General features: G+C 43.8%; 1 protein-coding gene across 4 annotated transcripts in view; it reads right to left on the reverse strand.

Annotated features, from left to right (window-relative positions):
- Window positions 1-22,912, reverse strand: part of MCM3AP (minichromosome maintenance complex component 3 associated protein) — a 55,946-nt gene that overhangs the window by 25,626 nt on the left and 7,408 nt on the right. For all 4 annotated transcript variants that reach the window (XM_086676217.1, XM_025913453.2, XM_086676216.1 and 1 more), the window contains exons 7-16: window positions 19,748-19,887; window positions 17,105-17,302; window positions 16,314-16,582; window positions 15,018-15,180; window positions 12,281-12,441; window positions 11,140-11,378; window positions 10,613-10,839; window positions 9,390-9,490; window positions 2,280-2,411; window positions 1,757-1,870 (exon numbers count right to left, since the gene is read on the reverse strand). In XM_086676217.1, the coding sequence (XP_086532343.1) occupies window positions 1,757-1,870; window positions 2,280-2,411; window positions 9,390-9,490; window positions 10,613-10,839; window positions 11,140-11,378; window positions 12,281-12,441; window positions 15,018-15,180; window positions 16,314-16,582; window positions 17,105-17,302; window positions 19,748-19,887 (1,744 nt within the window). The remainder of the gene's footprint in view (window positions 1-1,756; window positions 1,871-2,279; window positions 2,412-9,389; window positions 9,491-10,612; window positions 10,840-11,139; window positions 11,379-12,280; window positions 12,442-15,017; window positions 15,181-16,313; window positions 16,583-17,104; window positions 17,303-19,747; window positions 19,888-22,912) is intronic.

Raw genomic sequence — 22,912 nt, forward strand, 5'->3', positions numbered from 1 at the left:
AACTCACAGCTAACATCATATTCAACGGTGAAAAACTTGAGAGCTTTTCCTCTAAGATCAATAACAAGTCAAGGATGCCCACTCTCACCACTTGTATTCAACATAGTATTGGAAGTCCCAGCCATAGCAATAAAATAAGAAAAAGAAATAAAAACATCCAAATTGTTAAAAAAGTAAAACTGTCACTATTTGCAGATGATGTGATACTACATACAGAAAACCCTAAAGACTCCACCAAAAAACTATAAGAACTGATAAATGAATTCAATTAAGTTGTAGGATACAAAATTAATACACAGAAATTTGTTGCATTTCTATACACTAATGATGAAGTAGAAGGAGAAATTAAGAAAACAATACCATTTACAGTTGCACCAAAAAGAATAAAATAGCAAGGATAAATTTAACCAATGAGGTAAAAGACCTGTACTATAAAACGCTGATTAAAGAAACTGAAGAGGACACAAATGGAAAGGTATTCCATGCTCATGGGTTGAAAGAGTTAATATTAATAAAGTGTCCATAATACCCAAAGCAACGTACAAATTCAATATAATCTCTATCAAAACACCAATAGCATTCTTCACAGAACGAAAACAAATAATCCTAAAATCTTTATGGAACCAAAAAGACCTCAAATAGTCAAACCAAACTTGAGAAAGAATAACGAAGTTGAAAGTATCACACTCTTAGATTTCATAATCTACAAAACTATAGTGATCAAAATAGTATGGTACTGGCACAAAAAGAGACACACAGACTAATGGAACAGGATAGAGGGCCCCTACCTACATGGTCAATTGTCTATAAACAAAGGAAGCAAGAATATACAATGGGGAAAAGACAATCTTTTCAACAAATGGTGTAGGGAAAACTGGACAGCTACATGCATAGGAATGAAACTGGACTACTTTCTCACACTACACACAGAAATATGAACTCAAAATGGATTAAAGACCTCAATCTGAGATCTGAGACCTAAAACCTTAACACTCCTAAAAGAAAACATAGGCAGCAATCTCTTGGGACATCAGCCTTAGCAACATATTTATGGGTAGGTCTCCTCAGGCAAAGGAAACAAAAGAAAAATCAACTACTGAGATTATACCAAAGTAAAAAGATTTAGCACAGTGAAGGAAACCATCAGCAAAATAAAAAGGCAACCCAATGATGGGAGAAGATAGCTACAAATAAAAAATAAAAAAATAAAAGAGACAATATAGTAAATAATATTGTAATTACGTTGCATCATGACAAGTGATGAATACACTTATCATGGTGAACACCGAATAATTTATAAAACTTTCAAATCAACATGTTGTACACCTGAAACTAATATAACACTGCATGTTAATTACACCTCAATTTTTAAAAAGTTAGTAAAGTTCTTAAGTGAGATGGCTCAAAATGATCTTTTAACATCTGAAACAAGGGAAGGGACCTCCTACTTGAGAAAATTAATGGTAAATGACTTGGTGTACAAGACTACCAATGAATTATTTTGCTAACAGACACTTGCCCACACCCAGCGCAGGGTCCACAATGAGGATGAGAGTGTATGTAAGTGAGGCCCTCTCTGTAGGCAACACATACCAAGTACATGGATGGCATTTTACTGTTTGGCTATCCAAAAGATATGCTACCCCCCTGTCCAAGTGAAACACAGCTAGCCTGAACTTCACCAGCCTGGCCACAGCACTTCAAAAACCCCATTTTGTCCCACCAGCCCACACCCTCAAACCACAACTTCATTTACTTCAACTCCTGGGAACAAGTTTCCCTCACGCATTCTGTCACCACAAGTTCTGTCAGCTCTGTAGCCAGGCCATGGCTCAGCTGAGTTAACACCAGTTCTCTCTCTTGTTTCAACCTAAGGGTAAGAGAAAAAAAAAAAGCACAAGAGTAATGTTTAAGAATAAAAAGTGTCAGTACACTCTGTGACCTCATGGGTCGGGATTTGAGTTGTGCCTCCTAATAAGCTGGCAGGCCCACTCCTCTAATCCCACCAGACATGACACACAGTCACACACACCCCAGCTCCCCTGACCACCACCCTCACCCCCAACTCCAGCTACACGGAGGGCTGCTGCTCACAAGGTGGGTGTGGCCTCAGGACCCCCACCCACTCCCTGAGCTGCACTGCATGAGGATGCTGGGTGAGCCATGGGTTTCATGCTAGTGCAATGGACAACAGTAAGAGCATCCCAGGCCAGGGTGAATTCTGTCCTTTGTCCACACACCCCGACCTCAGGCGCACTGCAGGAACACGACACACTCACCTTTCCTCTTCAGCCTGCCGCCTCTCCTCCTCCTTTCGCTCCCTTTCCTTAGACACTTCCTCAGCTGCAATGTGCCTCAAAATGCCTGTGGTTGCAGCTGTTAACAGCTCCTCCATAGCAGCATTGGAAACACTATGCAGAGAAAAGTGGGTATGATTCTAAATAAATAAAAGCCAAGGAAGCCACATAACTTCTAATATTAGCAAGGAAAAAATATATATTTAGCTTTTAGCATAAAAATTAAGCATTTGGTTAGAAACACACAATCAAAACTGACTCATGTAAAAACAGAAAATCTGAATGGGGTGCCCAGGTAGCTCAGTTGGTTAAGCCATCTGACTTTGGTTCAGGTCATAATCTCACAGTTTGTAAGTTCGAGCCCTGAGTTAGCCTCTTCTGCTGTCAGCCTGGAACCCACTTTGGATCCTCTGCCCATCTCTTCCTGCCCCCCCCCCCCGCCCCGCTCATGTGCACGCACACGCTCTCTCTCAAAAATAAACATTAAAAAAAAAGAAAATCTGAATAGACCCATAACTTGTAAAGAGATTGATTCAGTCTTCAAAAACCCCTCCCAAGGGGCACCTGGGTGGCTCAGTCGGTTAAGCATCCAACTTCGGCTCAGGTCATGATCTCACGGTCTGTGAGGTCAAGCCCCATGTCAGGCTCTGTGCTGACAGCTCAGAGCCTGCAGCCTGCTTCAGATTCTGTCTCCCTTTCTCTCTGACCCTCCCCCGTTCATGTTTTGTCTCTCTCTGTCTCAAAAATAAATTAAAAAATTAAAAAAAACAAAAATAAAAACCAAAAACCCCTCCCAAAAAAGGAAAGTCCAGAACCAGATGGCTTCACCATTAATTCTATCAAACACTTAAAAGAAGAACAGCCCTTCTCAAACTCTTCCAAAAACCTAAAGAGGAAGAAACACTTTTTAACACTTGAGGCCAGCATTACTCTATCTGAAACCAAAACCAGACAAAGACACTATAAGAAAATCACACACCTGGGTGCCTGCATTGCTCAGTTGGTTAAGCCTCTCTGTCTCACGCTTTGTCTCTGTCTCTCAAAGATGAATAAATGTTAGAAAAATTTTTAAAAAAGACAACCACACACCAGGGGTGCCTGGGTGGCTCAGTCAGTTAAGCATCTGACTTCAGCTCAGGTCGTGATCTCACAGTTCTTGAGTTTGACCCCTGCATCAGGTGAGCTCGAGCCCCATTCCAAACTCTGAACTCTGTCTTCCTCTCTCTCTGCAGCTTGTGGGATTCTCTCTCTCCCTTTCTCTGCCCCTCGCTCACACTCACGTTCTCTCAAAAATAAATAAATAACCATACACCAATATCCCTTATGCATACTGACAGAAAAAAAAATCCTCAACAAAACAGCAAACCAAAATTCACCAATATATTTAAAAGATTATACAAAATAACCTAGTGGGATTTACTCCTGGAATGCAAGGAATAGTTCAACAAATGAAAAACAATGTAATACAAACACATTAATGAACTGAAGGGGGGAAAACCCACGTGATCATCTCCATTGATGCAGAAAGAGCATCTGACAAAATTCAGCACCAGTTTCATGATGAAAACACTAAAAAAAAAATAGAAATAGAAAGGGACTTCCTGCACATGATATAGTCTATATAGGAAACACTCACAGCTAGCATCAGATTCAGATATGAAAGACAAAGTTTTTCCTCTAAGACCAGGAACAAAACAAGGATGTCCTATTTGCTGATTCTATTCAATACCATATTGGAGATTATAGAAAAATAAAAAACATCTAAACTAGAAAGAAAACTTTTTTCATTGAGGACATGATCTTATACACAGAAAATCCTAAGAAATCCACTCAAAACCTATCAGAACTAATAAACAAGTTTAGCAAAACTGGAATATAAGGATCAAAAATTCAATGGTATTTATTTCTATCACTAGCAATGAGCGTTCTAAAAATAAAATTAAAACAATCTGATTTACAATAGCAGTGAAAAATACAGCAATTAGGAATAAATTTAATCAAGGAAATTAAAGACATGTACAATGAAAAACACAAAACACTGCTGAAATTAAAGATGACCTGAACAAACAGAAAGCCCATGTGAATAAACTGGAAGACTTTTTAAAAAAAACAATCATCTGGGACACCTGAGTGATTCAGTCGGTTAGGTGTCTGAGTCTTGATTTCAACTCAGGTCATGATCTCATGGTTCATGAGACTGAGCCCCACGTCAGGCTCCACACTGACAAGGTGGGGCCTGCTTGGGATTCTCTCTCCCTCTCTCTTTGCTCCTCCACACATACACATGCACGTGCATGTTCTCTCCCTCCCTCTCTCTGGAAGGAAGGAAGGAAGGAAGGAAGGAAGGAAGGAAGGAAGGAAGGAAGAAAAAAGAAAGAACGAAAGAAAGAAAAAAGAAAGAAAAGAAAAAAAACCTTTAAAAATAATCTGTGGGGCACCTGGGTGGCTCAGGCAGTTAAGTGCCCAACTTCAGCTCAGGTCATGATCTCACAGTTCATGAGTTTGAACCCCTCATCGGGCTTGCTGCTGTCAGTACAAAGCCCCCCTTCATATCCTCTGTCCCATCTCTCTGCCCCTCCCCAGCTTGCACTCTCTCAAAAATAAACATTAAATAAATAGAGTCAACATTTTTTAGAAACCTTAAAAAAATATATAATAGTAATCTTCTATGCCCAACATGGAGACTGAATTCACAACCGCAAGGTCAAGAGTCACCTGCTTTATCAACTGAGCAAACAAGGTGCCCCTAGACTGGAAGACTTAATGTTAAGATGTCAACACTACCCAAAGCAATCAACAGATTCAATGCATCACTATCAAAATCCCAAAGAGATTTGGGAAAAATTCATCCTAAAATTCATATGGAATTTCAAGGGACCCCAAATAGTGAAACTGTCTTGAAAAAGAGAAACAAATTTGAAGGACTCATGCTTTGTGATTTCAAAGCTTACTACAACTCACTACAAAACTACAGTAATCAAAACAATGCGGTACTAAAACAGACATATGGATCAACGGAACAGACTAGAGAATCCAGGAAGAAACCCTCACGTATATGGCCAATTGATTTTCAACAAGGGTGCCAAGACCATTCAAAGAGGAAAAGACGGTTGTTTCAACAGCTGGTGCTGATAAAACTAAGTACTCATATACAAAAGAATGATGTTGAATCTTTATCTTACACCATATACGAAAACGAAACATGGATTGAAGACCTACACTTAAGAGCTAAAACTATAAAGGTCTTAGAAGAAAACACAGGGAAATAATAATGTTGGGTTTCGCAATTTCTTGAACATGACACCAAAAGCACAGGCAACAAAAGAAAAATTAGATAAAATGGACTACATAAAACAAAACAAAACAAATGGACTCTATAAAATTTAAGACTTGTGTAGATTGAAGGACACTATCAAGAGAGTGAAAAGGCACAGAAAAGACATCCCCAAACAGACTGGGAAAAAATATGTGCAAATCATATATCTGAAAAGGGATTAAAATCCAGAACATAAAAGAACTCCTACAAACTCAACAACAAAAAAACAATTCAAAAATGGCCAAAGGACTTAAATATAGATTTCTCCAAATAAGATACACAAAAGACCAATAGGCACACAAAAACATGCTCGACATCATTAGTTACTAGGGAACTGCAAATCAAAACTACAATGAGATACCACTTCATACCCATTATGATAGTTACTATAAAAACATTTTTTTTTTAAAAGATACTATGTGTTGGCAAGAAGGTAGAGAAAATGGAATCCCTGTGCACTGCTGGTGAGAATATAAAATGGTGCAACTGCTGCAGAAAATAGTTTGGCAGTTGTTTAAAAAGTTAAAAATAGATATGATCTAGTAATTCCACTCCTAGGCTTATACCCATAAGAACTGCAATCAGGGAATCAGTTATTTGTACACCAATGTTCATAACAGCATTATTCAGAAGGTAGCATAATCAAAAGGTAGAAATAATCCCAAGGGTCCATCAATAAATGAACAAAATGTGGTGTATATACACGTTACGTATGTTTGTAAAGTTGACTCTTGAACAACACAGGTTTGAACTGCACAGGACCACTTACACACAGAATACTGTAAGTATACTTTCTCTTCCTTGTTTTTTCCCTGATGATCTGAATAACCGTTTCTTTTCTCTAGCTTACTTTATCGTGAGAATGCAGTATTTAATACCTTAACATACACAACATATGTTGACTATTGATATTATCAGTAAGGCTTCCAATCCACAAATTGTAAACAGTTAGGATTTTGGGGAGTCAAAAGTTATACTTGATCTTTTAATTTAATATTTGTTTATATTTGAGAGAGAGAGTGCGCAAGCAGGGGAGGGGCAAAGAGAGAGACAGGGACAGAATGTGAAGAAGGTTCCATGCTCTGAGCTGTCAAGACAGAGCCCGACACAGGGCTTGAACCCATGAGCCAGGATCATGACCTGAGCTGAAGTTGGACGCTTAACTGACTGAGCCACCCAGGCGCCCCAGTTATACTCGGTTTTTGACTGCACAGGGGGTTGGCACCCCTAACTCCCTATGTTGGTCAAGGATCAACTGTACATTTTAATAGAGTATTATTCAGCCATAAAAAGGAATAAAATGCTGACACACGCTACAATGTAGATGAACTTGAAAACATTCTTGTGTCTAAAAAAAGTCAGACAAAAAAGGACAAATACTATTATGATGCCACTCATGTGAGGTACCTAAAAAAGACAAACTCATAAAGACAGAAAGTAGAATAGAGGTTACCAGGAGTTGGGGAAAGAGAAGAATGGGAAACTATTGTCTAATGGGTATAGCTTCTGTTTGGGATGACAAAAAAGTTCTGCAAATAGACTGTGGTGAAGGATACCATTAATGTACTTAATGTCACTGAACTGTACACATAAAAATGGTTGATTTTTTTATGTACCTTTTATCAAAATAAGTTGAGCCAACAGAAATCATATTTATTCTTATTTCAAGCAAACAGAAAATATGTATCTGACTCTAGTATAAGAAAATGAATCAACAAAATTAATCCTTTTGAGTCATCTACATTTATACAGGTAAAATAATGCTTTTTAATCATTGTGTGGTTTCATATGTAATAGAATTTTTTTTTTTTTTATTTGAGAGCGAGAGAGAGCAAGCATGCAAAATGGGGGGAGGGCACAGCGAGAGAGAAAGAATCTTTTTTTTTTTTTTTAATTTTTTTTTAATGTTTATTTATTTTTGAGACAGAGAGAGACAGAGCATGAATGGGGGAGGGTCAGAGAGAAGGAGACACAGAATCTGAAACAGGCTCCAGGCTCCGAGCTGTCAGCACAGAGCCTGACGTGGGGCTCGAACTCACGGATCGCGAGATCATGACCTGAGCCGAAGTCGGCCGCTTAACCGACTGAGCCATCCAGGCGCCCCTAAAGAATCTTAAGTAGGCTCAGCGCTCAAGGCTCAACTCCATCCATGACCCTGGGATCTTGACCTGAGCCAAAATCAAGAGCTGGAAGTTCAACCTACTGAGCTACCCAGGCACCCTAGGATTTTTAAAACATGTTTAAAATCCTTAAGAGTCTGATTTACTAGGGGCACCTGGGTGGCTCAGTCGGTTAAGGATCCAACTTCAGCTCAGGTCATGATCTCACAGTTTTGTCAGTTCAAGACCCACATCAGGCTCTGTGCTGACGGCTTGGAGCCTGGAGCCTGCTTCAGATTCTGTGTCTCCCTCTCTCTCTGCCCCTCCCCTGCTCATGCACGGTCTCTCTCTGTCTCAAAAATAAACATTAAAAAAAAAAAAATCTGGTTTACTGGGACACCTGGGTGGCTCAGTAGGTTAAGTGTCTGACTTCAGCTCAGGTCATGATCTCACGGTTCATGAGTTCGAGCCCTGCACTGGACTCTCCACTGTCAGCACAGAACCTGCTTCAGATCCTCTGTCTACCTCTCTCTTTGCCCCTCCCCCATTTGTGCTCTCTCCCTCTCTCTCTCTCTCTCTCAAAAAAAACATTTTTTTTTTTTTAATTTTTTTTTTTCAACGTTTATTCATTTTTGGGACAGAGAGAGACAGAGCATGAACGGGCGAGGGGCAGAAAGAGAGGGAGACACAGAATTGGAAACAGGCTCCAGGCTCTGAGCCATCAGCCCAGAGCCCGACGCGGGGCTCGAACTCCCGGACCGCGAGATCGTGACCTGGCTGAAGTCGGACGCCTAACTGACTGCGCCACCCAGGCGCCCCACAAAAAAAAAACATTTAAAAAAAGGAATCTGATTTACTACATTAATTGGCTTTAATTGACTTTATGAAAGTTTTTTAAACGCTTAGAAAGGTTTTCATTATTTAAATTTCTTTTTTAATGTTCATTTATTTTTGAGAGAGAGAAAGAATCAAAGCACGAGCAGGGAAGAATAGAGAGAGAGGGAGACACAGAATCCGTAGCAGGCTCCAGGCTCATAGCTGTCAGCACAGAGCCCAACACGGGGCTCAAACCCACGAACTATGAGATCATGACCTGAGCTGAAGTCGGATGCTAATCAACTGAGCCACCCAGGCGCCCCAAAAAGATTTTCATTATTAAATTTATTAAGACTAGATATTTAAAATATTAGAATCAAATATATAAAATTTATAAGTGTAACTTGAAATCTCTAAAGAAATTTCATCACAGTATAAGATGCAAATTATAGAAAACGTTTAAGGAAATTTCACCTGTCAAATTTATAAAGTAAAACAATCCCAGATCACATAAAGTATTTTTAATTCTTAACAGAGAATAAACAAATTTTTACTTTACTAGAATTTAAAGGCACGTTTAAAGTTTTAAGAAAAAACAGGTTTTCAATTCACACTTTAATAAACCTAACATTGCTCAAAAAGCACACACAAACAAGAACTCCATGCCATTGACAAAGAGACGGTGAGGAACACGAACAGTCACACCCACCTAGAGGGCAGGACCAAAGTTAAGCCTGTACAAATGAGCAGCTGTGACCTCCTGTCCAAGACTGTCAGCAGCTCTCGGAGAGGAAATGTAGAGGGATGGGGCTCGGCCCCAGCGAGCAGACACCTTCAGAGCAGAAAGGGCCCAGGACTTACCCCAGAGCTGTGGTCGCAAAGGCCGCTCCAGCAGCGCCAACCTCCTCGCAGTCCCTCTGAAGAACCTCCTGGATGAGCTCATCCACCACCTGAGCCAGGTCCTAAGGAGAGGTCACATGGGGGTCAGGGTAACGGCAGTGAGAAACACTGCCTCAATCCAGACTGACCTTAAAACCAATCTAGCTGCACAGGCTAAGGGTACTGAAAACCTTCACAGAACCAACCGGTCACGGAGCAACCCCTCTGGGGCCAAAAAAAACTCCCTTCACGACCCATCAGTGGCTACTTGTCTGAGGGCATCTAACAGTCCTCACGTAGGAACTGGCTACGCTGCTTCGGGAAAGGTTTCCTGCTAATGAACACAGAGGAGCCTTCTGGAGAGGCCAAGGCAAGCCTGCTGCCTGCTCAGTGACGCCATGCCGCCCCAACATCCTATCAAACATCGTCAGTCTCTGCAGCCATTCTTCACAATCCTCTCAGGCCTCCTTAATCATGACCAAAACCGGCCCAAGCAACAGGGTGGCGAGCCCAATCCCACAACCTGTGTGGCCAGTGTGCACATGGTGCTGCGTGCCTGTGGCCCCACATGTCCCTAGTCAACATGCCCACTGGCTCTCTGGAGCGAGCAGTGTCGAATATCACTCAGAGCACGCACACCAGGGCCACAAGATGGTGCTGGGACAGGACGCACTGAAGAGCTGCTCTGACAACTGTGCCCAAGACGGGGGAGCGTCAGCCCCAGCTCAGCCATCCGAGGCCAAGTGACCGCAGGCCGGGTCTCTCCCGGGACCCCCTGCAGGAGACCAGACAACACAGCCCACTCCACAGGGGAGAGAGTAGTCCACAGAGACCCATGCGTCTGCAGAGTTCTCAATGCAGGGCCGCACCTACTTCACCTGTCACGTTACTTCCAAAAAACCCTCAGCGCCTTCTCTAGTCTTAGCTGTAGCCCTTTCAAACAGACACACAGGCAAAGAGCTAGGGAGCCTGGCGCAGCCTGTGCTCGGAGCCCCAAGCTCCTTGCCTAAAAGACAAAGGCTTAAGCCTCCAGGGCCAGGGTCCTAGGACCTGCCGCGGCTGGCACTCAGAATATTCTAGAGCCACAAGCGCAACCACCTTCATGGGAGTGATCTACAGACAGAGGTCGGACTGGACGTCAGACGCTGTTGGTGACACTGGTATGCAACTGGCTCCTCAGAGCCCTGATCTGGAAGATTCCTTACCGCATCAGAGTACGCAGGTGCAGGCCTCGGAGGAAGCAACTCAGGCTGCACAGGGGGCGGCAGGGGGGCCTGCACAGGTGGCTGGAAGAGGCCAGGCACTGTGCTCGGAGTTGGTGCCGGGAGGTGAGGCAGGGAAGCTGGTGTGGGTGCAGGGATGGGAAGAGACTGCTGGAGAGCAGGTGGGGGCACATCTGCCTCTGTACCACACGCCTCTCCTTTCCCCTCACCTGCAAGAGAAGAGGCAAGTGTGGGCAAACAGGGCAACCCCTGGGCACCCACAGTGATCCTTACTGGCCACCCTCCCAAGCAATGTCACAGGGGACGGTATGTGCTTCACCTGTGGGAACCAAGCACTATGACATCAGGGAGCCATTCGGGCCACTCTTAAGAGGAGCAAAAGACATGAGCACTGAGCCAATACCCACCCGACCTACCCCTCACCCTTAAAACAAGACAGATGCTCCTGGCTCCCAAGAGGCTTCCTGAAGGGGCAACAGCTAGTTCCGTCACGTAACGCAGCTCCTCACCTGAGTCCAAGCCGGGTCTCTGAGTGCCTGTGGGCAGCTCCGCAGCCAGGCTCTCCCCAACGTACTTGTTCTGGGAGTTGAAACTGCACACGGGAGTGTGACGAGGGATGGGGGGCAATGGCCCTCCATTCACGATTTCCCCAACCGACACTGTCAGCTTCCTGGTAATAACCACCGACTTCCTGGCCTTGGATAACCCCTCTGGTTCCAGGAACGAGGACCGGTTCAGCTCAACACAGCTACCCAGACCACAAAGAACCCACGGAGAGGCGTTACACAGGTAAAAAGCCAACCTTTACCTTCTCAGTGCCCAGCAGAAACGCTGAAAGCCCTGTCCCCATCATTGGGTCACCCCACAGCCATGTGTAAATGAGGAGAGAGGCAGTAAAAGCTGATTTGGCAGCTGAGCCCACAGTACCCACAGCTGCCAGGCTGGACATTTCCTTGTGACACGGGCCTCGTGACTCCCGGCCTAGTTGTAGACAGCCACAGGTAGAACGCCAGACACCTACGTGCTCCTGTCTTATTCCAAAGCTGCCACGTTTCTTTGAGGACTGCAGAAAGCAGATAGGAAGGGGCTGGCAATAAGGAGTTAAGAGGAGGGAAGGGGTGGAGAAACCCCAATGGGCAATAAGATGTTGGGTGCATGTCACGCACGTGAGTAAATGGTGCACATTATGGTGCCATTTTCTGGGAGAGGGTCCACGCGTTTCATAAGGTTCTCAAAACACTGACTCCAAGCAGTGGAGGAGCCCCTGGCCTGGCCCACTGGTGCCTGTCTGGACCACCAGAGGTGGGTAGTGGTCAGTCAGGGGCCAGCAGCAGTCATCCTCAAGAAACAGAAGAAGAAAGACCCTAACCTTTACCTGTAGGATCTTCAGTAACACATGAAAAACCCTGATTCTGGAGTTGCAAAGAAATGGGTCTGAACTCCAATCCACTGACGAGCAGCGTGTGACCTGAGGATGCTCCCCAGCCATTCTGAGCCTCGCTGATTTCACCTGCACCCCAGGGAGGCAGCATGTGGAATGTGCCCTCTGGGGCCTGGCATGTAGCTGGCACTTCCCAGACCCTCATCAGAATTAAAAACAAACAAAAAAACGAAAACAAAAACAAAGAGAGGCCACCTCTCTGCTCTTACCCATCAGAGACAGTGAGACCGTGGTAGTTCAGGAAGTCTGTGGCCTCCTCACAATCTCTGAAGAGCAGCATGCGCACCACGCCATCCAGGGGAAAGACGGTGGAGCGCTGCGTGCTCACGGTGTACGCTATGTTGAGCGCCCGGAGAGCGTCCTTGCGGATCTGAAGAGACAAGATGAATCACTACAGGGTCAAGGGGCCAGTTATCCCATAGCCACAGAATTGCCAGCATAGGGCACAGCGTCCTGCTCTAGTCCCTCTGGAAAGCAATTTGGCACTAAGGAGCCTCGGCTTAGCAATCAGCAGGGAATTTGCTCAGCAGAAGATAACCAGAAATGCAAGCAAAGCAATCAGTCTCAGACACAGGAAAAGTCAGGCCATGAAGGCTTTAATTAAAAGAAACCCTAGAGGGGCGCCTGGGTGGCGCAGTCGGTTAAGCGTCCGACTTCAGCCAGGTCACGATCTCGCGGTCCGTGAGTTCGAGCCCCGCGTCAGGCTCTGGGCTGATGGCTCGGAGCCTGGAGCCTGTTTCCGATTCTGTGTCTCCCTCTCTCTCTGCCCCTCCCCCGTTCATGCTCTGTCTCTCTCTGTCCCAAAAATAAATAAACGTTGAAAGAAGAAAAAAAAAAATTTAAAAAAAAAAGAAACCCTAGAAGACAGGGCACCATCAGTGGCTCAGTCGACTGAGCATGTGATTTCAGCTCCGGTCATGATCTCAGTTCGGGAGTTCAAGACCCACATCAGGCTCTGTGAGCGCAAAGCCTGCTTCTGATCCTCTCCCCCCCCCCCGCCCCTCCCCTACTTGTGTTCTCTCAAAAATAAATAAAACAAACAAAAACAAAAACAAAAAAAGAAACCCTAGAAAACAAATTGTCCATCAACAAACAGGTCATGTGGAAAGTCAACTACGCATCCTCCACTTGACAAAAAGCTGTGTGGCAATAAAAATTACCACAGAGATGATGGAGTGAAACAGAAAAATGCACAAATGACACGAAATTTGTAACAAGTGCTTTAGAAAAAAAAGAAAAAAGGGAAAGTGCTAACAAAAATTACATGTGTACGTGTGGGTGCTAGGACTCTGGGTGACCCCTTGCTTCCCCTTGCAGCGCTCTTTAACCCTACCAGTATTTATCCAGTGTTTACTTTGCACCTGGCATGGTTACTGCTGAGCACACAACAATGCACAAAACAAAATCCCTGCCCCAATGACTGGCATGCCAGGGAGAGACCGACGATGAACAAGATGAATCTGTGAAATACACAGCACGTGTAATGGTGACAGTGCAACCAAGGAAAGAAGGCAGGGGAGAAGGGCAGGCGGGCAGGGTGGGCCCTGCTGAGATGGTGGCAACCAAGACAACACCAGAAGGTGCCATATGTCTCTGTAAGGAGAAAGAACAGCAGCAGGAACAGCAAGTGCAAAGGCCCTGTGGCAGGAGTGTGCTGGGGTTGAAGGGACTGGAAGAGTCACAGCAGGTGGAGGTGAACAAGGAAGAACCCTATGGGACCATGTCAAACACATTATTTCTCTAAAGAAAAAGCACTTAGATGTCTTTTTGCTCAAAGTTATTAAAATGGGAACAAATGGCCAACATCCTAATGTTAAATAATCATTTCAAAGTATTAATTATCAGCTTTATTTGTTGCATGTACAGAGTTCCACAAGTAGCATGTTGTTTAAAATCTTTTCATTTGTTCCAGAATTTTGGTTCTGTTGGCAACTGTCAGACATGACAGTGAGCAGAATTGCACAAGACCGTTTGCCTGGACTAAGACCATGGGCTTAGTCACTGTTTATCACTGAACTTGATGTGTGACCAAAGAAAAATAACCTGGAGTCACAGAACCAGCTGGTCACATCCTGAGACACCCCCACCCCAAGCAGCCTCCTCCCCACCAAGCAGACCCCTCACAGCTGGGGGGCAGCACAGTGTGTCTGCTGTCAGGGTTGGGGCTAAAGACCTGACTTGAGGAATTTCTGGCATTCAAGCTCTGTGTAAAGCACCAGGTAAGAGACCAGTCTTCCCCAGGTTTGTAACCCCAAGGCACAGCACAGTACTCAGCAAAGAACAGGCCCTCAAGATATTTATTGGGACAAATTTAGCATCATCACGTTCATTCCAAAAATAACACTTAAGATTTTTAAGTTAGGGATTTTGCATGTGCAATTTTTGATTTTCAGTTTCCATGAATGATAATAATGCTGAACTCAAGTCATATATATTTTTTTTTTATTGAGAGAGGGAGCATGTGAGCAAGGGCATAGAGAGAGAGAGGGAGAGAGAGAAAAAAGAGGAAATGATAGAATAAGAGAATCCCACAAGGGAGAGAGAGAAAGGGAGGAGGGGGGAAGTGGGACTCACCTGAAGCGGGGCTTGTGCTCACCCCATTCAGGATTTAAACTCATGAACCATGAGATCATGACCCGAGCCAAAGTCAGATGCTTAACCAACTGAGCCACCCAGGCGCCCAAGTCATATCACTCTAAAGAAATTTGTCTGATCTGAACCTAACAATAGTATATTCCACTGCACAGCCTTTTCCGTCAGTAGTCTATGGCGCCAACCCCTGTAAAACAAGGTACCCCAGTAACCCTCTCAGAGGGCTAGCGTGAGAGGGTTACACAAGAGTCAGCCCAGGACCTGCTGAAATGTTCTCAGAATAGAGAAACACTTAAATATCAAAAGTAACAATCTGCTTTCTTTCAATTCTTCAAGTACAGCTACGTTACTCACCTGATTAAAGTAACAATGTAAAAGACATGCGTTCAGATAAGAAGCCGATTGGACCAGTTTGAAAAATCTCACAAAATTATTACTGTTCAATGCAGCAAAAGCCTGAACAGCAAATTTCACTTCGGAGGAATTTCTAACAGCAGGATGGAACTGTTGTACTTCTCTGTCAATTAAAGGAGATAAAGAGATTAGAATTTTATTTTTAATTAGACAAAATTTCCATGAAAACCAGATGTGATTTAAAAAAACAAAGACTTCAACCATATGGAGAAAAAGGGACTTAATGGTGGGTGACACGTGCCACTCTGTTAGATTAGTAATTTCGAAGCTGCCACTCTTGGACTAGATTGGGAACAATGGTGTTCTCTAAAAAGATGGTAAATAAACAAATTCACGTAATAATCAATTTAAGGATTATCAAAGAGTTACTTTAATGCCAAATGACTGCAAGCTGTTTTCACAATGATGATGCCTAAACAAAACCTAACTTTGCTATGTAAGTGAACAGCTGACTGAGTCACTCAAGAGAAGAAAGGCACCCGTCATCCCTGAAAAGACCACACTTCCGTTTTCCATAACCAGTTTATCTCCGGGACTGAATTTTAAAACTAAAAATCAGTAACACATTTCGATATTAACAAGGTTCTTAGGGAAAACAGTAAGCTAAAAAACAGTTTCAGCATAAATAAGAGAGTCTCGGAAATAAAGGAGTCACTGGCTGTCACCAAGTCCGGTTGACCAACAACAGGGACAGAGACTCAGGGGATTCTGCTGTGTTTTCTCCTATAAATGTCCACCTGTGTAGCAGATCAGTATTTAAAGTTCATTCTTTCTTAATATCCCCCTACAAACATTCGTTTCACACAATTTTTCCCTCTCCTATCACTTAGTTCTTTGAGGAGGCGTGTGTGGACGCATGTAACAGGAAACACGCCTGGACACAGCAAACTGCTGACAGCTCTTGACAGGGCGCCCTGGGCTTCCCTGTCCTCCCTCATTTTCCTCTTCTGTTCAGGCAGATTCCTTCCTCGTCTTCTCACTGACAAAGAGAAACTGTTCTCACAAAGGATCTGGGGCCTACTCTGACTGCCGCCGTCAGCACAGCCCTGTCCTGGGGCCCCCTGCGCCTCTGCTCAACAGAGCACACAGCCCAGCCCAGGCTGCTTACTGTCAAGCCCACACTCAACACCAGACAGACTCTGCACTGCCAGCTGCCATGAACCCTAACAGCTCTCTTCCTGTTTAAACCCTACTTTTCCAGACAACTTAGGTTAGTTTCTGACTTTGAAAATTTACCTTAGGATGTCCCCCTTATTGAGATTGAGCAGAACATTGTAGCCCTGGAACTCTGCTTCGCTGGCACAGAACACACCCTTGTTTCTTAGGTCCTGGTACATCTCCTTCAGACTCTGAAGGCACTTGGTCATGTTCTCATTGTTGATCTTGGCATCAAAAGAGGACATGGGCTCCTCACACATGAAGTGAGCACAGTGGATATGGAACCGAGTACACTTCTCAATCAGGGATACCGTCACAGGGTCACACAAGTGCTGCTGTGTGATGTCCTGGCCATGAACGAGAGGGAGTATTATACACGCACACACCTCATCCACACACCTTACGTACATACGTGTCTCCTATACACACAGATCTCATGCACCTATTTCCATGCAGAAAGAACCAAATGTGAGAAAAATTAGGATTACCAGAATTTCTCTCATCAATTTGAAATAAAGTGCATGAAGCACATTTTAAAAGGACTTTGTAATGATTTACTATGTTTTTAATGTTTATTTGAGAGAAAGAGAGTATGTGCGTGTGCATGAACAGGGGGAGAGAGAGAATCCCAGGCAGGCTCCATGCTGTCGGCACATGGCCTGACGTGGGGCTCGAACCCACGAACTGTAAGATCATGACCTAAGCCGAAATTAAGAGTCAGATGCTCAACCAACTGACCCACCCAGACACCCCTGTAATAATTTTAAATACAGCATATTCTTTTACACAGATGAGTAAAATGAGAACTCTCCCTTCAACTCTGGAATTCTCATGCATTTTCTAGTTTCCTGATCGAAAGTGACTGATACCTTCCGAATGCCCCGTGTGCGGTTCCACACGAAGTCGTACCAGTCCCGCAGACTGCCCTCCTTCTGGTCCATGATCTGGGACACCAAGTAGTCCATGGTCCTGCTGAGCACTGCCGAGGGCCGAAGCTCATGCGGCAGGGGCTCTTCCTGATCAGCAGAGGAGCGGCTGTACTCCTTCACGGCTGCTGCGTGATCCACCTGAGGACACAGAGTGGGAACAAACCTGTGAATCAGGTGCTGGGCCAGCTTCCCCACAGCTGTGCCTTAAAATGAAGGGGAAAATCACCCACAAACTCATACAAGATCAAAACTACAGAACACAATATTCAAATGTAAAATTTCTGTTTGAAAGTAATGACCAAAATTCAAAAACAAATGAGAAACTTGTTTTTGGCAAATATGACAAGGAGTGAAGAAGCAGAAGGAATATAAGTGGGGGCACATGCCTGGCTCAGTCGGTGGAGCAGGCAACTCTTGATCTCAAGGTTCTGAGTTCAAGCCCCACACTGGGTGTAGAGAATACTTAAAAATAAAATCTTAAAAAAAAGGTGGGGGGGGGAATAGAAGTAGAGGTACATGTGCATGGCCCCAAGGGCAGAGGTGTGACACGTTAAGGGACTCTGAAGCATTTTAACATAACTTAGCCACACTCAAACACCAAAGTAAGTCTACATGGATTAGAAAGGAAATGGAGACAGCAGCAGGGGGGCTCATGGGGGCTGCACAGCTGCACACAAAGGCCTGGAGCTGTCCCACCTGCAAAAGGAGGCTGAAGACACATGGCCAAAGGCAGAAGCCCAGATGTCCACAGACTGAGCCCCAGGCATCCACCTCAAGCTGCCATCATTGTCCCCTGGGGCAGGAGCCTCTGCTGTGATGCAGAGATGATGATGACAGCATGCAACTCTCAGTCTCACGGTTACAAGCTCAAGCCCCACACTGGATGCAGGGATTACTTAAAAATAAAATCTTAAAAAAAAAAAAAAAGCAGCCAATAGAGGACACACCTATAAGCAAAATTAACGAAGAGAAATTAACAAAAGTTTAAATTTTTTTTTTAAAATTGACAAAGGGGGCGCCTGGCTGGCGCAGTCGGTTAAGCGTCCGACTTCAGCCAGGTCACGATCTCGCGGTCCGTGAGTTCGAGCCCCGCATCGGGCTCTGGGCTGATGGCTCAGAGCCTGGAGCTTGTTTCCAATTCTGTGTCTCCCTCTCTCTCTGCCCCTCCCCCGTTCATGCTCTGTCTCTCTCTGTCCCAAAAATAAATAAATGTTGAAAAAAAAAATTTAATAAAAAAAAAATAAAAATTGACAAAGGATTGGGGCGCCTGGGTGGCTCAGCCAGTTAAGCGTCCAACTTCAGCTCCGGTCATGACCTTGCAGTCTGTTAGTTCGAGCCCCACATCGGGCTCTGTGCTGACAGCTCAGAGCCTGGAGCTGCTTCAGATTCTGTCTCCCTCTCTCTCTGCCCCTCCCCTGTTCACACTCTGTCTCTCAATAATAAATAAACGTTAAAAAAAAAAATTGACAAAGGATCTAAAATGGTGATTTCTGAGAAACAGTTTGGGAACATGCATTGACATACATATGTTCAGGACCTTGAGAAAAGGTCATACCATCTGATGTAGTAATTTAATTCTTAGGATCTATCAGAAGGAAATAACCTAAATACTTTAGATTCATTATATACAACATGCCCAGTAGAATCATTAATAAAATTTAAATATTAAAAACAGCCTATCTAGTGATTGCAAAATGGTAAGTTTTAACAGTTACATAAATCAATTAACAGGCTGTCATTTAAAACATGCTGAGTTACGCCTGGGTGGCTCCGTCAGCTGAGCATCTGACTCTTGATCTTGGATCAAATCATGATCCCAGGGTTGTGGGACAGATCCCCACACTGGGCTCTGCACTGACAGCACAAAGCCTACTCTCTTTCTCTCTCTGCCCTTTCCCCCATTCTCACGCACTCTCTAAAATAAAAATAAATAATGCTGAGTTTATCAAAACACTCACAATATAATTTTAAGTGAAAAATATTCACACAGAATTGCATCTAGAGGATAATCTCAAGCGTGTAAAACACATACATAGAAAAGGGTAGGAATACGGGGCGCCTGGGTGACTCAGTCGGCTAAGTGTCTGACTCTTGATTTCGGCTCAGGTTATAATCTTGCGGTTTGTGGGTTTAAGCCCAGCATCAGGCTCTGCGCTAACAGTATAGAGTCTGCTTGGGATTCTCTCCCCATCTCTCTCTCTCTCTCTCTCTCTCTCGCTCTCAAAATAAATAAATTTTTAAAAACAAAATTTTTTAAAAGGGGTACTAATAAAATTGTGAAAAGAAAAAAGATTTGTGAAGCAAATCTCCTATCTACATCTATAGAGAACCATGGGGTCCGGTCACCTCATATAGGATTGTTTAGTGTACACCTCACAATAAAAACAATTTAATACAAACATTAAGAGCACATCCCACTACCCTCTAAAAAGGTAAACACCCAAACCAAATATCAATATATACAAAAATCACAAAAAAGTCCCCCCCCCCCCCCCCCCCCCCCCGTGTATCCCACCTCCACCCTGATGATTTAAATATGGACAACAGCCTAGAGAGCAACCCCAGGAGGACATGGGGCTCCACCTGATCAGTCCCTGGGACCACTTCAAACACGCTCAGCTGGCTCCGGGTCTCCCGCATGTACCGCTCCTTCTCAGGACACATATCTGGGCACGTTCCAACAAAAGTTCTTGCTTTGTCCAGGTCAGTTCTTTTTACCCGAGCTAAATGATGACAAGTAAAAAATAAGAACGTATCACACAGTTACTAGGAACCCAGAGAAGTGTGTCTTTATGATGATAAAAAGAAAAAGGAAAAGAAAAAAAGAAAGGCAAACACTGCAAATTACAAAGTAAAAGAAATATGTTTTAAATGCTGGGCCTATGGAGTGCCTCGGTGGCTCAGTCGGTTAAGTGTCCAACTTCAGCTCAGGTCATGATCTCAAAGTTCGTGAGTTTGAGCCCTGCGTCGGGTTCTGTGTTAACAGCTCAGAACCTGGAGCCTGCTTTGGATTCTCTCTCCCCCTCTTTCTGCCCCTCCCTCATTCTCTCTCTCTCTCAAAATAAACATTTTAAAATAAAGCAGAGTAAAAAGTAAAGTAAAATAAAATAAAATACATAAAAACACAATACAATAAATCAAATCAAATCAAATGCTGGGCCTAGAAAAAAGAAAGCATGACCTATCACATCAGGCACCAGGGCATCCAGGCCCATGAAGACCCCTAAGGAGGCCTCATCCCCCCTGCAACAGCCACAGATTCTCACTGCACCCTACAGGCAGGGGGCACACGTGGCTGTTCATGGCTCTGGTAACGAATTCAAAGATAGTCATGCTGCAATATGTTTGTCAAAAAGATCAATTTGTTAACCGTAAATATTCAAAATACACTAGTACTCTAAAACTCAGTATTTCATCACTTTTTTCCAGCATGTCTTTAACAGGATTCACCTAAGAGAATGTACCCCGGTCCTGAAGTGAATAAATTATTACCTTCCATACAATTTCTTACAGAAGTATCTTTTAAACGAAATGGAATGCAACAACTTCACAGCTCAAAACATACAGGTTCAGTCAGTTAAGCCCTGGACTTTGGCTCAGGTCATGATCTCACGGTTTGTGGGTGCGAGCCCCGCATCAGGCTCTGTGCTGACAGCTCGGAGCCTGGAACCTGCTTCAGATTCTGTGTCTCCCTCTCTCTCTCTGCCCCTTCTCACCTCACACTCTCTCCCACCCCCCCAAAATAAATATTAAAAAAAAATTCTTTTTACATATACACATCTTATTTTTATTCGGAAAAATTTAAATACCTACTAATTCTATTTGGAATACAAAAATTCCGTTCCTGGGTTTCAACAACAAAAAATCACCATGTCAATGACATGATGCGTGACAGCAGCTTTTATTACCATGTTAAGGAGGCACTGTGATTATTCCACTTATTCACAGCTTCTAAAGAAAGGAAAATCCTACAGCTAAAATCTAATTTCAAAAAAACTTTGCAAAGAAAAACACAAATACTTTTTCATTTGTGCTCGTTGCACATATATATTTTTTTTAAGTTTACTTATTTTTGGGGGGAAGAACGAGCAGGAGAGAGATAAAGAGAGGAAAAAAAGACAATCCCAAGCAGGCCCGGCACCATGCGGGGCTTGAACTCACGAACCAGGAGATCATGACCTGAGCCAAAATCAAGAGTCAACTCAACTGAACAAGCCACCCAGGTGCCCCACACATATTTTTGAAAAGTTAATAGAATACTTACTTTTTAAATAGCTAATATACATACACAGATCACACTCCAAAGGTATAAAAACGTCCTACATAAAATCCCCCCCACTTTCCTCCTGAGTCAACATGAACAGATCCTTTCACATCTGCACTATTTTATGCACACGTATGCAAGCACACTCACATGCGTATGGACACACACACACTTCCTACCCTTATTTATACACAAATGGTAGCATACTACATACTTACCACACTATGTTTTTATCAGTTCACAATAAATCTTCATATTTTTCCATAAACAAAGCCTAATCTTCCTCCAGGCTGTTTAGAATCCTGCTACGTGGACAATCGATTCCCAATCTTTGCCATCACAAACAACCTATGTGTGAATCTCACACACAAACATATGTGTGGTACTGTCCATGGGACAGATTCCTGCACACGAGCTGCTGGGTCAAAGGCACAGGCTTTCCTAAGGCTAAAAAATACTGCCAACTCTCCCTCCTCCACAGGAGTGCAGCTGTCCCCAGCCTGCCCAAGGACACAGCATCAGGGCACAATATGGAGATGCCACTCTGGGAGGTGCATCGCTGTGGGAGGGCGTGGGCACCTTTCCCTATGTTTAAGAGCCAACTGGTGACACAGCTGACCCTCGAACCACACGGGTGTGAACTGCACGGGTCCACTTACATCTACGATACTATAAATGTACTTTCTCTTCCTGAGGATTTTTTTAATAATGTTTTTCTTTAGCTTACTTTACTATTAGAATGCAGTATATAAAACACGTAACACACTAAGCACGTACTAATCGACTGTTTTTGTTATCAGTAAGGCTTCCAGTCAACAGTAGCCTATAGGCAAGTAAGCATTTGGGGAGTCAAAAATCATATGTGGATTTTCCAACTACAAGGGAGACCGCACCCCTGACCTTGTGTTGGTCAAGGGTCAGGTATACTTTCTTTTCTGTAACTTTTCTGACCACCTACTCATTTCTCTATTGAGTTAGTCTTTTTTTTCTTTTTTTTTTTGAGAGAGAGAGAGAGAGAAAGAAAAAAAAAGAGGGCGCCTGGGTGGCTCAGCTGGCTGAGCGTCTGACTTCAGCTCAGGTCACAATCTCATGGTTCATGGGTTCGGGCTACACATTGGGCTTTGTGCTGACAGTGCAGAGCGTGCTTGGCTGCTTGTCTCCCTCTCTCTCTGTCCCGCTCCTGCTCATGTTCTCGCTCTCAAAAATAAATGATTAAAAAAAAAAAAAAAGCACATGCGAGTGGGCATGAGCTTGGGAGGGGCAGAGAGTGTGTGAGAGAGAGAGAGAATCCCAAGCAGGCTCCACACTGTCATCGCAGAGCCTGACGCGGGGTTCGAAACCACAAACTATGAGATCATGACCTGAACTGAAATCAAGAGTTGGATGCCTAACCAACTAGGCCACCCAGGAGCCCCCCAAGGGCTAGTCTTTTTCACACTGATTTCCACAGTTCTTTCTGTATCAGAGAAATCAGCCCTTTATGA

The sequence above is a fragment of the Puma concolor genome, chromosome C2, assembly GCF_028749965.1.
Source record: "Puma concolor isolate L17-30 chromosome C2, mPumCon1.1.hap2, whole genome shotgun sequence".
Taxonomy (NCBI): Eukaryota; Metazoa; Chordata; class Mammalia; order Carnivora; family Felidae; genus Puma; species Puma concolor.